The sequence below is a fragment of the Xyrauchen texanus genome, chromosome 30 (genome assembly GCF_025860055.1).
Source record: "Xyrauchen texanus isolate HMW12.3.18 chromosome 30, RBS_HiC_50CHRs, whole genome shotgun sequence".
In the NCBI taxonomy this organism is placed as follows: Eukaryota; Metazoa; Chordata; class Actinopteri; order Cypriniformes; family Catostomidae; genus Xyrauchen; species Xyrauchen texanus.
Window position 1 is genome coordinate 15,328,723 of NC_068305.1, and position 16,491 is coordinate 15,345,213.

The following is a 16,491-nucleotide window of genomic DNA, read 5'->3' on the forward strand; positions in this document are numbered from 1 at the left end:
AAAAATTTCTGTGCGTAAGCACATGTTTTAACCCCACAACCTATCTAATGTATTGAGAGAGTGAGAAAGGTAGGATTCCCAGTGTACACAGCTATGCTGACCTCAGCAGCTTGCATAGACAAAACTAACAGAGTGATAGAGAGAGAGAGAGAAGTATGGTGACAGCAGGGGTCCCTCTCAGTACCAAAACACACAACAGGATCTCTCAGCCATGAACCAAACAAACATTTAAATGTCTGTTTGCCTTAAAAATGTAACAGTTCCTCTCACCCTGTGTGCTAACTAGGCAAGAAGCTGCAAGGGATAAATCATATAAGGGGTAAATCTGAATTTTTGTTCTAACCATAATATAATATAGATACAAATAATTTGTTGCATCAGACCAGGTTAGGACACATTGCACTCTATTATATTTGTTATTCTCTGTCACATAGAGATAATATTAATTAGTATCTTAGACTGTAATTAGGTTAGTAGGTCTGGGTTGACCCACATTGATCTGTATTGGATTGTGCTCTTCTGTTGTCTGACGTACCAGTACCACTGACGTGTGCAGGTCAGTGCTTCTGTGCTACAGTGGGCGTGGTAGAGAAGAAAAGTACAGCGTGCCACAGAGACCACACATTCCCGAGGCAGGGTTCATAGGTCAGAGGTCTTAGAAAATGTTAATCTGTCTTTGTGCATATACAGAAGAAGTTTTGCATACACTTAGGTTGATGTCATTAAACCTCATTTTTTAACTACTCCACAGATTTTATGTTAGTAAACTATAGTTTTGGCAAGTTGTTTAGGACATCTACTTTGTGCATGACACAAGTCATTTTTCCAACAATTGTTTACAGACAGACTGTTTCACTTTTAATTGACTATATCACAATTCCAGTGGGTCAGAAGTTTACTGTGCCTTTATGCAGCTTGGAAAATTCCAGAAAATTACGTCAAGCTTTTAGACAATTAGCCAATTAGCTTCTGATAGGAGGTGTTCCGATTTTGTGGTGTACCTGTGGATGTATTTTAAGGCTACCCTCAAACGCAGTGCCTCTTTGCTTGACATCGTGGGAAAATCAAGACCTCAGAAAAAAAATTGACCTCCACAAATCTGGTTTATCCTTAGGAGCAATTTCCAAATGCCTGAAGGTACCACGTTCATCTGTACAAACAATACTATGCAACCACGCAGCCATCATACCACTCAGGAAAGAGACACATTCTGTCTCCTAGAGATGAACGTGGTTTGGTGTGAAAAGTGCAAATCAATCCCAGAACAACAGCAAAGGACCTTTTGAAGATGCTAGAGGAAACAGGTTGACAAGTATCTATATCCACAGTAAAATTGAGTCCTATGTCGGCATAACCTGAAAGGTTGCTCAGCAAGGAAGAAGCCACTGATCCAAAACTGCCGTAAAAAAGCCAGACTACAGTTTGCAGGTGCAGGTGGACAAAGATCTTACTTTTTGGAGAAATGTCCTCTGGTCTAATGAAACAAAAATTGAACTGTTTGGCCATAATAAACATCATTATGTTTGGAGGAAAATGGGTGAGGCTTGCAGGCTGAAGAACACTATCCCAATCGTGAAGCATGGGTGTGGCAGCATCATGTTGTGGGGGTGCTTTGCTGCAGAAGGGACTGGTGCACTTCACAAATTAGATGGCATCATGAGGAATAAAAATTATGTGGATATGAAGCAACATCTCAAGACTTCAGCCAGGAAGTTAAAGGTCGATCACAAATGGGTCTTCCAAATGGACAGTGACCCCAAGCATACCTACAAAGTTGTGGCAAAATGGCTTATTGACAACAAAGTGAAGGTATTGCAGTGGCCATCACAAAGCCCTGAGCTCAATCCAATAGAAACTTTGTGTACAGAACTGAAAAAGCATTTGCAAGCAATGAGGCCTACAAACCTGACACAGTTGCACCAGTTCTGTCTGGAGGAATGGGCCAAAATTCCAGCAACTTATTGTGAGAGGCTTGTGGGAAAACAACCCAAAACATTTGTCCCAAATTAAACAATTTAAAGGCAATGCTACCAAATACTAACAAAGTGTATGTAAACTTCTGACACACTGGGAATGTGATGAAAGAAATAAAAGCTGAAATAAATAATTATCTCTACTATTATTCAAATTCTTAAAATAAAGTAGTGAAACTAACTGACTAGGGCTGGGACGACGCGTCGACGTAATCAATGACGTCGACGCAAAAAATACGTTGACGCAAAATATGCGCGTCGATTCGTCAGACCAAAACAAAGATGGCGGCGCCGGAGAGTAGAAGCAAAACGAGTGGCTCCTCAGACTACCAGAAGTGCAAGGCGGCACGCACTCGTTTATCTAAAGTGTGGGAATTCTTTAATTTAAAAGGAAAAAATTATGTGATATGTCGTCTTTGCAAAATGGAGATGGCTTTCCATTCTAGCACCACGGCAATGCACCAGCTCTAGGGCTGGGATGACGTTGATGCAAAAAATACGTTGACGCAAAATATGCGCGTCGAATTGTCAGACCCAAAACAAAGATGCCGGCGCCAGCGCCAACACGAGTGGCTCCTCAGACTATCAGAAGTGCAAGGCGGCATGCACTCGTTCCTCTAAAGTATGGGAATTATTTAATTTAAAAGGAAAAAATTCCGTGAAATGTCATCTTTGCAAAATGGAGATGGCCTTCCATTCTAGCGCCACCCAGGAGCAGCCGCAGATGACAGAGCACCGTAAGTTTTCAACTCCCCACTTTGCACTCGATGTTGGAGTAAGCTATAATACGTTGTCGACACCTAAAGTTTTCGCTTATAGCTATTAATAATGCGCTTATAGCTATGAATGTCGTGAAAAATACATAGAGGACACTGACAACGCGCTGACAGACAGGACCATGCAGGTAACATTTAATAAAGTCTCAACTTTCAAATTTGGTCATTCAAAGAAAATTAAACCATAAATAGGCCTACTATTTTGTGGCTCTTTAATGTGTCGTGACAGATTGCCTCAGTTAAAGCTGCTCGTGATCCTATCATCATTTCCTTGGTTAATTTATAGCATCAAATAGGCTAAACATGAATGTAGCCTACATCAGAAGGACTGTTGTTTTAAACGCGGAAAGATGTCAGTACAGTAGCCTACAATCCATTATTCAAATTCAAATCCACCGACGTTAATCTTCTCTCTCCTGACTATTTTGTCAGACAAAAATGGCGTATTATGATTGATTGATCAGATCGCCAGTCAATCAAACTTTTTTTACATTTTATACACCCCCACCCCCGATGAAACAGGTATTACCGGTGTTGTCACAAGTCGATTAATCGAATCGAAATCGAATCGGACTGAAAAATGAATCGTTAGATTAATCGATTATCCCAGCCCTATAACTGACCTAAGACAGGGAAAGATTTCTACGATAAAATGTCAGGAATTGTGAAAAACTGAGTTTAAACGTATTTGGCTAAGGTGTATGTAAACTTCTGACTTCAACTGTATGTGTGTTTTGGTGTTTAGTCTGTGTAGGTTTTGTGGATTATGTGCCAGGGTGCAAGAATAGATCTGTGTGCATTTCGGAAATTTCTATCACGTTTAAAGTTCACCTCTAACTTCCGATGAATCCCATGCAGTGCGGTACATCCACACACAAACACACTTTTCTAAATATACAGTGTGCTTACTATTAGATTTTAAGGGCCACACTCTTCTCCCTCCCTCCATTTACCTTTCTCCTAGTAATTAATGAAGCCCTACTCTTGCATTTCCCTTGTTCCCAGCAGGGGTGGCTCTCTCTTCTGTGTTTGGCTTCAGTCTTTCAGCCAGTGAGAGTCTCATGAGAGCTGGCAATGAGCCACTCATTCTCAACAGAGCAATTCCCATTGGGCCTACATGCACGTTTTCTTTCTCTGCATCCTCTACAGGCTCTTGCATTGTGTGAAGGCCCTGGCCTCAATCCCTCTGCAGATCACCAATGATAAAGCCATCAATGCAGCTGAGAACTAAACAACAAACCCCCACCCCGCTTCTTAGTGGCCTCAGAGGATAAAATTTTGTCCCTGCCCAGCAACATTTTTTACTTTTAAGTTTTTTTTTTTAAATTTTAATAATTTATTTGATTAGACATCATTTTGATGATTACATTAAATTAAAGGGTAAAACATGGATTTCTGGAAAAGAAAGAAAAAATAAAAAATAAAACAGATTTCATTAAGGCCCTGCAGATAAACAGTTTAGCAGATCATGCTTAATTGAGAATCACTTGAAGGAACACTTGAACTGTACCTTTAAATTGGATTAAGGAGTGTGTTCAGTAGCACACCACCATATTAGCACATTTTTGCTATAGTATCGAAACTGGTATTGAGAACCATGACATTTCACTGGCATCGGTAATGACTACTGAAATTTTGATATTGTGACAACACTACTGCCAACTGCAAGACTACAAATAACTTAGGAAGGTGCTAGTTGTCATCGCCACCATGTGTGCTGTGGAAAGTGTTTTTTATACATTTGTGGTTTCAGGTTCAGAGAGAATCTGTTTGCATCTTTATTTGCGGATTAGGAGAAATGAAAGTCTATCCACCATATTTTCAGTCATATCTAGTGCTAGCTTACCTCAAGCCTCTGTTACACAAGCACAGTCACACTAAGTTCTCACCTCTGTTAATGAGCTGTCTTAGTTCTGTTGTTGATTGCTGTTTACAAGGCTTTCTTACCTCTTAACCAAAGCATCTTTGTTCCGATAATGACAGATCAGTCTTTAATATGCAGAGCATTTGCTTTGCAATGCAATTCTCTTTTACTCTTATCACACAGTCAATACCTCTACTTATATTACCTTATGAAGCTTTGAAGAAAAGGTCAAAATCTTTTTCCAAACTTACCGCATTGTCATTTTTGGATTGTGCTGTTAGTTGAGCAAACTACAGTTCAAACAGAGCAATCTTTTTGTGGAAACCAGACTACTAATGGCTTACTCATAGTTGTTTCCAGTTTTAAGTTGGGATAGGAAAAAATTATTTCACCTTTAACATAAATATCAGGTCCCTGATGGATAAAAATCTAGATGTAGCAAATAATCTTTAAGATGTGTTTTTTTTGGCACTTCAGTGAGTTAAAGGTGATGGAAATGTGGTTCTGTCAAACTGCATTACCAGCAGCTTTATCTGGTGCCATGACCCGGTTGAGCAAAGTCTCTTAAAGCTGATCTAAAGTATAAATGCTGAGTCATAAACTCTCACACATATTCATGCAAGTGCATGTACAATATGTCAATAAATTAAAGCAGTCCTCTTCATCAGTCACACATCCACAAACACATTTTTCCTTCAGGCTGGATGCCTGTGTAAGCAGTCTCCATCATTCGATTGTCTTTAACTGGCGTCTGGCCATTCCACTTCTGAGACCAAAAAGGGCTATGTGCCCACATCTGATAATGCAAATAGAAAAATGTCCAGCACAACACAGCACTCCGCCACCCACTTATGATTGCTAGGTGTTTGTGTACTGCATGTGTGGCATTTTAGGCCCCAATAGACTTTGACCCCTTGTTGTTTATCATTAGGCTCTTATTGAGCGTTAAGTCAGGGGCTGAATGGAGAGTTCATGCATGCTTAACCCAGTAGCCTTGAGCCATTCGTCACTGAATCTATATTCCCATCACATGACAGGTTCTAATTTGGTGACAAACCGACATTGAGTAAATTGATCTTGAAAAGAAACATAGTATGTTTAATATTAGATAAGTCTGTTGAAATATTACAAGGCGGCTTCCTTGACACAAAAACACCAAATGGCAGGTTAACTTGGACCATGCCCTCTTTGTGTTTCTAGGTCATCATATAGAGTCTTTATCTGTAGTCATGGATCTATTGTGAATCAGACTAAATTTATTTCTATTTAATTAACTTTGCACTGAAAACAGACTCGTTGGTGCTCCTCCATTTCTTCCCCTTTCTTTCTCTCTCTCTATCTCTCTCTCAGCCTCTCATATTTACTGTGTACTACTTTACTGCTAAAAAGATAGTCAATATAAAACAACAAAATGCATGCGATAATTTAGTTTTTGGGTCTTTTGCCACTTTTGAGTGATAGAGGCATTCACCTTGCCTGGAGCACGTACTGTACACTAACTGCCAGGCTATTGCTCCATCCAGTTATAATTCTTACAAGTGAGTGTTTTGAGTGAAGCTGTCCCTCAAATTGTGTTTTGGTACAAAAGTGCCCGTTATTTGTCATCTGAAGAGTTGAAGAGTGAATAAAAGCGAGAGTGAGAAGAATAAGGAGTGTCCAGGCATATCAGGCCTCTCTCAGTTTGATGACATGGGCAGTAGAACATGGCATCCTGGCATGACGAGAGCTCACAGCCAACATCATTGGGCACAGACAGAAGACCTTTCAAAAACAGTTGGAGGCTATATTGAGCTCTATACACACAAAAATGCACACTGAGTTCAGAATTATTCAGGTTTTGTTTGTGGCTGCTTAGTGCACATCTTTCCATTGCGCTATACAACTATGCATGTTCTGTCATAAATACTCTACAGCTTAAAAAGCGACAGCTTTTGGAACGGTCTCGAAATGTTTGTTTGCATTAAACTCTAGCTTTGAGAATCATTAGGGGTCATTTTCCCCCTCATTTAACGTACATGTTTACCATTTGGCTGTATACATATGCACATATACACACCATAACAGAAATGGATATGGACACATGTCTGTTGTCTATGCATAAACATGCATGCTCATATGATGAAAGATGATTGCTAGGATTTGGCTTTTTCCAGACACTCTAAGTGGATTTGACCTTGTGGTCAGAGTAGACCTAAAACATCACAAGGAGTACCAAGGAGGAATGTGCGTCCATGTCTGCATGTGTTTCCAGAAGCTGTAACATAGCTCTATGGATTAACCCTCGCCCAGTCTAGTACCTGGGTTTGAATTGGTTGAACTAGCATTGACTAGGTCTGCTTACGGCATCCCTGGCTCAAGCACCTGTGAGAAAACACAAATTTATATGCCACATAGTTCTATGTCTTTATTTTCACAGGTGCAGAATGTGTCTGTAGCGTTTAGTTCTGGTAATTGCCTGTCCGTATAATGGAAGAGAGAGAGAGAAAGAGAGAGAGAGAGAGAGAGAGGAAAGATAGAAGGGTTTGATCGTACGTAGGTGTGGTGCATTTGTGGTGCATCTAAGTTAAAGTTTGAATGTTATTTTGCACTTTGTGCGAAAGAACATTGTCATTACATTTTTCTGGCTGGGGAATAAGTCGATTTTATTTCTGCAGAAGACAAGCAAAGAGGCCCTGAGGGTAGTTCAAGGAACTCTGTTTTTCAAAATGCGCTAGTTCCCAAAGCTGGTTTGATCTTAAATCTTTAGGATTTGGTTTATTGTATGTATGCGTGTGTGCATGATAGATCAGTCACCAAGGCTTCCCTCTCCTCTCTCTTTAACCACAAAAAACCCAAATGCCCCCATGTCTCGTTTGCTCCAAACACTGTTCCAGAAATTTGGGTGGCCGGCATAAGCAAAGCTTTGTTTTTCTTGCTATTCACACATTTTACAATCCTTCAAGGAGAACTTTCAAAGCTCCCACCACAACTTTGAGTCTTGTGCTTAGTTTGCTTTGATTAAGAAATAGGTATTTATTTTTCCTGCCGTTGGCTGGCTGATGACAGCTAACGTGTGTTTTGCATAAGGTGTGACAGTTTAATGAGTTGCCCATTTTGGGCTGAGGTCCCAGCCTGGCATCTTTCGCCTTCCTCATAGAAATAAATATGCTGGTTTCAACACATAACCTAACTGGTGTGAGCGTAGTTTGACGTACACCATCATTACACCAAAGGAAACCTCCACAATATGTGTTTTGTTTTTACTTTTAACCACAAAACGTGTCTCCATTATAGTTCTTATGTAATGGAAGGACATACTGTTGTGAAAATGTTTTATCAAAACCACTAGTGAACCTGAGAACTCCAGTCTGTCTGCAAAATGTCCACATGTTAGCTTTGCTCCAGAACCTAGGAAGCTGTCTACCTAGATTTATTCTCCCTTATATGATTTTGAAATTCTAAGGTAACATGTGTTCTTTGTGGAGAAGGCATCAAAATGCTCAGTGAAAACATTTAACTCAGTGAAAACATTTATCTAAATCGACAGACAAGTAATGAGAAATGCAGATTACAAATATATTGTATTCAATGCTAAAAAAAAAGTATCAACAAAAATAGTAATAGTAAATTAACTACAGTTTAAAATATACTATTTGCCCCAGTATGTATGTGTTATGTGCTTTTAAAGCTTATTTGTGAATCACAATTGTTGGTACATACACATGCTAACAGCAACTGTATGTATCCCTTGTTAAAACTATAATGACAAAGAAACATGTAATACTAGAACTTTTTTGATGGATTTGGAGTTAATTGTAAGCTCTCATTGAGTGAAGTCTCTGAAGCCCTAATACAGTATTGTTTGCATAAAAGCTTTGCTTAATGCCATTAGGCTGTATTGTCTTTAGCTGTGAGCTACTTTGCACTGACAGTAGCCTTAAACCCGAGCTGTGAGGGGATTCTCTCTTGCTATTGTTTTGCTTTGCACAAATTACTTGATTAATAAACATGCAAACGGTTGCTTCAAAGCAATGTATATTGGATACACAGATATACAGGATACTATTTGTGCTATGTTTGGTTTTGTGTACATGGCTCTTGTAGTACCAATACTCTGAGGTAGTGCTTTGTTAGAAAGATTAGATAAAGACTTGAAGAACTTCCCAGCTTGCCTGTTATTGGAATAAGTGTTGAGTTTAGTAACTACTAAACTTATAGCTTGTTATCAGTGTCCTCAATTTCCCTTTGAAAATTGGTTGAAAATAGTTAACCGAAAAATATATATTTTTTAATCATTTTCTCACTCTTGTGTTTTTCCAAACTGTTATGCTGTTATTTGTTTTCTGTGGAACACAAAAGTAAAAAAAGATAAAAAAAATTGTAACTCTGCTCATGTAACTAGCTCCAAAAATGTCAAAAACAATTACCAAGTGTCCTAAAAGTTGTTCATAATACAAAATACTCTGCTAGCTAAAGATGCTAGCTTCTGTGGAGGAGAAGGTTGTCAGTAAATAACAACAACATTTCAGTCTTTTCCTCACACAAAGCAAACGTATAGCTTCAGAATTTTTGGAATATAGTGCTGAGTCATATCGATTATACTTTTATGTGCTCGTTGTCCTTTTTGTAGCTTTCTAGCTTCCTAGCATTGTCACTAACTAGCGTGGAACTGTCCTTGGATGGAAGAGAAAATATTTAACATTTTATTAAAAACAAATTCAAATTTTGTGTTTGATGTTAAAAATAACAGCATACATGTTTGAAACAACATGAGTGTTAGACAGATTTTTTTTTTTTTTTTTTTTTTTTGGTGAACTATTTTAACATTTTACATTACTTTGCTTGAAATATCAAGCCTTTTAGTTATCATGCTTTTTGATTTTTTTTACTATGTTTAAAACTTAAGTAATGAGAAACAGCGCTGCCCTCTCAGGTAAGTGTGTGCGTATCATGATGCGCCCCATTTGTGTTTTTTTGCGTAGTCATGCTGCCCTCGATGGTGTTGCATAAATCTACAGTGCAGCCGTACCAGCGTGGGTTCTACTGTGCGGACGACAGTATCCGCTACGACTTTAAAAGCAGCACTGTGCCCTCCTCTGTGCTGACATCCATTGGCCTGCTCCTGCCCATTGCCAGCGTAAGTGCCCCAATAAGGGGTCAAAGACAGGGGACATGGGGACAGGCGAGCGGGCGGGCAACTGCATGGAAATTAAGTGTTTTGAGAGAGTTATTGTTTAATACATGAAAAGTATAGCAGAAATTGCTGTTAAATTGCAGTGCCTTGAGCCAGACAGATGTTAGCTATAGTGGTTTAATCTCTCAAAAACCGAGTTACCATGTCACCCTCCCGTGCCTGGTACATCCCATACTCCTTTGCTGCTGTGTGCTGTGCTGTGCTTTGCTTTGCTGTGCCACTATCTGCGCGTGTCTTGCTGTAAATGACCTGAAATCTCTCTCTTTCTCTCTCCCTCTCTCTCTCTCTTTGTTTGTGTGTGTGTGTGTGTGTGTGTGTGTGTGTGTGTGTGTGTGTGTGTGTGTGTGTGTGTGTCGCTGTAGCTGGCCTGCCTTTCCTGATAATTGAAACTAGCACAATCAAGCCGTACCAACGCGGGTTTTACTGCAGTGACCAGTCCATCCAGTACCCGTATAAAAACGGGGACACCATAAGCGATGTTGTGCTCTCTGCCGCTGGCATTCTAATTGCCATCCTTTCTGTAAGTCCTTCTCTTATATACATATAAATATATCACTTACTCATATAAACCTCCCATCTACTTCGCTCATCCCCCATTAAACCAATAATCAGATATAGAATACCTATAGGAATAAATAGACTCCATAGCAGATAATCCTACCCATAATCCCTCAAATCCATTAACCAGCCCTCCCCATCTCATCTGTCCATTTGAAATATTTGAAATATCTCAACATCATGGGATTTATCGTGGTCAGGGCTAACTCTCTGTCTTTCTTACTTGGTCTTCCTTTTTCTGTCTGCATGTGTTCTGTGGTACATTGCTCTTGTTGTGTTTGACTTTGTTTTTTAGAGAAAGTAATTCTCAAGAACAGTAATGCCTCATCTACTGATAAATGAAGGAAAATCAGGTGATGGAATATCAGCTAAAACTCAGTCCAACTATTTCTGAAGATCTGAAAATTCCTGCAATCCATTGAATCTCATGAACACATGTCCAGGTCACATGTTACCCCAAAATCAAAAGGAAAATAAGAAGTTGCACTTTGCTTAAAGATAATTAAGCCTATTTATGGCCAATAAGAATTTCATTTTCAAGATTATCATTTTCATTATAAATAAACACATTTCCTGCCAAAATTCTCATTACTGTAATACCTCTGGATGTTTTTTAATATCAGTTATTTTAAAATGTGATTCTCATTACATTCCCATTACTCTATGTAAAAATGCTTTTATTGTTTTAAATATAAATCAGCATACATTAAATGCAATATAACAAATACCAAAATTATTTAATTTAATTTTAATTTAAGTAATATAATGATCCTATATTATTATTATTATTATTATTATTATTGCCGCTAATTCATGAGAAATGGTGCATAAATGTGCTCAATTGTCATGAAAATAATCTCACAACTGCAAATATCTGTCAAAACAGGCTTCAGAAATAACTAAATAAAATATTTTATTTTTTTATCATTTTTATTTAGGGAGGAAATATGACCCAGATATATTCTTGATAGGTATCCTGAGATTCACTCAATCATGCAGCGAACTGAATTTCCCCCCAAAAGCTAAATAAAAATTGTAAAATGCCACTAAATATTACTCTTTGAACTTTAAGGCAAAACCTGCTTGTAAAAAACTTCACACATATGAGTGTAAATAAGTCTAAACATAACCATGCAGTTAATGAGGTGTTTAATTAAAAGACACACCCATTGTGACATCTGGCCAAGGGTTAACCTCTTACAACTCAAACAAATCTGCCGAGGAACACATGTTAGACACAGTACGGTTTTGGGCAAAGACTTTTAGCTGTTAACTCCAAAACTGTCTCAAAACAAAAATCCAGCATGGAAGACTGGACTCCTTGTGGAATAAAGTAGTGGAGATGAGGGAAGTGGTCCTAAAATACAAACCCCTGAACGCTGGCACAACACCAAACCATGACTCCATGGAGATCCCATATGGAGACATGCTTGCCTTACTGCCTGGAGCAAAAGTATTCCCATGCTCAGCATTTCTCCTGATTAAAACAAGGACTGTGTATGCATATATATATATACATACATGTGTGACTGTTGACACTACTCAAACAGCTGTAGTTAATTAGCAGTGTCTCCAGTCTTAGTTTGGTTAGGCCTCAGGGAAAGCAGTTTCAGTTTTAAAAGTAATAATGAGAGATAGTAAATACAGTATCTCATTAAGGTATGGTTTATGTACTTAATTACCCACGCCCCTCTGCTATAATTTACATCCTACTGGTTTCAATTGGTGCAGATATTATTTTTAAAATCCTATACTCTTACTGTTCATATGAAAGCCATAACTTTCAAGAACATCATATGTTCCGTATCACTGAAATGTCATCAGCTAGAGGCAGGCCATGCACAGTCATAACTCAATTCTGAGGTTCCCTCTCTTCATTTTTTTCTCTCCATCATTTCTCTCTTGCTTTTTGATTAATGTGCTGTCCTAATAGATACCTCATTGGCATGTTGACTAACCCCACCCTGCATGTTCATGACCTGACCACTATGAAATCTGTTCAAATACACAATGACATGTTAACATTTACTTTACATTTCAGCATCACTTTTTTGATGTTAAAGGAAAAGTTCACCCAAACAGGAAAACTCACCCTCATATATTCCAAAACCGTATGCTGTTCTATTTTTGGTGGAACACAAAAGTTTACATTTATCTTGCCTTCTGAAGTTGATGCTTGTCAAGCTCCAAAATAGGACAACAAAAAAGCACCATTAGTATCATAAAGCTAGTCCATACAACTTGTGCGCTGTGTTCCCATTCTTCTGAAGCCATACAATTGGTTTGTGTGAGCAACAGACAGAAAGTGTAGTCATTATTCACAGATAATCTAGCCCTCCCACCAAGCTCGTTTCTAGCCTGCATTCAGATTCAAAACAACATTGGTTCTCTCATGTGTAGTAACTAAATGTGACTCCATTTATTTTTTTTGGATGCAAACATGTGGTAAGCATGAGCTTCAGGCAGAGTAAGAATATCAGTGAATAATATGGGTTTAAATTTGGGTCTGTTCCTCACACAAAGCTATCATATGACTTCAGAAGACTTGGAATACAGGGCACAAGATGCATGGACTTTTTATTTCTTCATGAGACTGTAATGGTGCTTTTATGTTTTTTTTAAGCCTTTTGTGTTCCACAGAAAACAATAACAGTATTCAGGGTTCTGAATACAGAAATTTCATTTTTGCATGAACTGTTCCTTTAAGGACTTGCATGGAATGTAGTATAAATCAAAGCTGTCAATAATTTTGCCATGTAAATGAACCATTCTCTAGATCGTGATTGGCGAATGCTTCAGGATCCATTACATGAACCAGGGCTCCAAATCATTTGTGGGGAACCCTTATGTCTCCGCACTTTACAGACAAGTGGGCGTGTTCATCTTCGGCTGTGCTGTCAGCCAATCATTCACAGACATTGCCAAGGTCTCGGTTGGCCGAATGAGGCCGCACTTCCTAGATGTGTGCAAGCTGGACTACTCTACCATCAATTGCTCTCTAGGATATATCATTAATTACAAATGCACTGGAGATCCCAGCAAAGTACAAGAGGCCAGGTGAGATGTTCAGCACTTGCATGCACAAATGTGCAGACAGCCTTATACATAGCACTACTTATGTTATTGCTTCCTACTGTTGAATTGTTTGTGATGATAGTAACTGCTAAACTAATATATGTGAACATTGTCTCTTAAGACCTATTCTTCTTGCACTCAAGCGATCAATTAACAGCAGGGCCCAAACAATACAGTTCAATTGCTATTTATTTAACAGATATAATAATCAGCACAACTAAAACTGAATGAATAAAGATCAACATTAATCTGAAAATCAGTATTTCTACTCAGCCCTAAAAATGTGTGAAATTTGTGTGTGTGTGTGTTGATTTGAGTTTAAAAAAAAACAATTGTGTGACAAAAAAGAGAAAGTGAAGTGATAGGAGACCTGTGCAACTAACACAGCTATGTAGCAAATTGGTTGCTTTGCACAATTTAGTCATTGCACAAAATATTTGACTGCAGAAGGCTGCAATTGACCAAGAATAAATCAGTATTTCAGAGAACTGTGTTATAAACCAAATTAGTTTCAATTTTTTTTCACCTAGCAAACAAGCGAAATTCATAAATATAAAAATGCCAGTTCATTGCAGAGTGAATACTTGCACTTGATTTTAATATATTGTTGCAATTGAAATTTACATTTGGAATAAATATTCTTTCAGTAGAATATAGAATAGAAACAGAGTGACCCGAAACCAAGCTCTAAGGTGATGTTTACACCTGCAACTCAAATGATCCCACTGAATAATATTATTATCATATGTATTTCTTTAGATTAAATGAACATCTCTCTCTCTCTCTCTCTCTCTCTCTCTCTCTCTCTCTCTCTCTCTCTCACTCTCTCTCTCTTTACAGGAAATCCTTCTTCTCTGGACATGCTTCCTTTTCAATGTACACCATGCTGTACCTTGCAGTAAGTACCTTGCACACTCTAAATCTATTAGGCTAAATCTTAATCAGGACAGCTAATTCTATTCTAGATACTTATAGACTAACCCTAACCCGCACACTTACCCTTTTGCATTAAATATATATATATATATATATATCCATCCATCCATCCATCGTCAACCGCTTATCCTGTGTACAGGGTCGCGGGGGGCTGGAGCCTATCCCAGCTAACATTGGGCGTAAAGGCGGGACACCCTGGACAGGTCAGCCAGTCCATCGCAGTATATATATATATATATGTAAAAATTTAATATATACATATATTGTACATATATATATTACCGTAGACTTTGCCAGTTCAAACCAGTCTGGCCATTCTCTGTTGACTTCTCTCATCAACCGCTATGTACAATTGTGGTGAGAAGAATATAATATCAGATTGCAATTCTGAGGTTGGCGCTATTTTGGTGGCACGAGGCAGACCTACACAATACCAGGCAGGTGGTTTTAATGAAGTGACTGATATATATATATATATATATATAATACACACACTGCATGCACAATTATCAGGCACAATGCTCTCAGTCAATCCAAAATAATATTGAACCTCAAACCTAAATGCTTAACAAAGGAAAATTTAGTTTTGTCTTTCTCAGGGGAATATATAAGTGTGCACAATTATTAGGCAACTAAATTACAACAATAATTTCTCCCAACTCAATTGTTTATTCTCAATTTTTAGAATAAGTGCAACAAATAAGTAACACAAAATGACAATTAAATAAAATTATTGGCCTTTCAAAATTATTCAGTGACCAATATAGCCACTGTTCAATAACTGCCATGAGCCTTCCATCCATGGAGTCTGTCAGTTTCTTGATCTGTTCACGATCAACTTTCGCTGAAGCAGCAACCACAGCCTCCCAAATACTGTTCAAATAGGTGTATTGTCTTCCCTCACTGTAAATCTCACGTTTGATAAGGGCCCACAAGTTCTCAGTAGGATTTAAATCAGGTGAGGAAGGGGGCCAAGTCATTATTTGGGCATCTTTGAGGCTCTTACTGGCTAGCCAAGCAGTGGAGTACTTGGATGCATGTGATGGAACATTGTCCTGCATGAAGATCATGACCTTCTTGAATGCTGAGGACGGTACCACTGTACCCTGTACCACTGCTTGAAGAATGTACTTTTCAGAAACTGGTATTAGGTTTGGGAGTTGAGTTTCAGTCCATCTTCAACTCGAAAAGATCCAACTACCTCATCCTTAATGACAGCAGCCCACACCAGTACCCCTCCTCCACCTTGCTGGCACCTGACTCGAAGTGGTGCCCTGTGTCCATTAGTGATCCAGCCACAGGTCCATCCATCTGGTCCATCAAGGTTCACTATCATTTAATTTGTCCATAAAACCTTTGAAAAATCTGTCTTCAGGTATTTCTTTGCCCAATCTTGACTCTTCAACTTGTGAATATATTCAGTGTTGGTCATGTTTCAGCCTTCTTGACCTTGGCCATGTCTCTGAGCACTTGGACACACCAGGAAGGTTGCAGTTCTGGAATATGGTGGTACTGGAGGATAATGGGTTCCTGGTAGCTTAACGTTTAATTCTTCTCATGTCTTTTGCAGTTAATTTGCACCTTTTCTTCTCCATGAGGTTTCTGCGCCCCATTTGACTATTTGCAACAAAACCTATTATTGTCCGGTGGCATCAATAGTTTAGCTAATTCAAGAGTGTTGCATCCATCTGAAAGGCATTTTAAAATGTTTTTACTTTTCAGTGCCAGTTAAATCTCTTTTTGGCCCATTTTAAGGTAATGAAGCTGCCTAATAATAATTATGCACACCTTGATATAAGATGTTTGTCACTTTCGCCACACCTTCCCTCATTGCATAAATATTTATCACCTGAAAATGATTGAATCCAATAAACATTCAAGTTTATATGGTTTGGAGTTATGAAATAATGATAAGATCAGGCTACTCACTTGCCTAATAATTGTGCATGCAGCGTGTGTGTGTATACACACACACACACACACATGTTTAGGTCCTTCATATTTAACCAACTTCCCCAAGTGTTGCTAAGCCTCATGCCTCAGTCTATGACATACTGAATAGCTGTATACTGAAAGATTTGACTGTTGTCTTTGGTAATATGGATACAGGGACCTCTATCACACCTCACTCTTCTC

General features: G+C 38.5%; 1 protein-coding gene across 2 annotated transcripts in view; it reads left to right on the plus strand.

Annotated features, from left to right (window-relative positions):
* The window catches only part of plpp3 (phospholipid phosphatase 3), a 53,256-nt gene that overhangs the window by 13,487 nt on the left and 23,278 nt on the right, over positions 1-16,491 (plus strand). Inside the window, exons 2-4 of one of the 2 annotated variants that reach the window (XM_052098304.1) lie at positions 9,575-9,729; positions 13,121-13,401; positions 14,260-14,317. In XM_052098304.1, coding sequence (XP_051954264.1) covers positions 9,575-9,729; positions 13,121-13,401; positions 14,260-14,317 — 494 coding nt within the window. Of the gene's footprint in view, positions 1-9,574; positions 9,730-10,148; positions 10,307-13,120; positions 13,402-14,259; positions 14,318-16,491 lie in introns of both variants that reach the window. The other variant, XM_052098303.1, reaches the window with a different exon arrangement.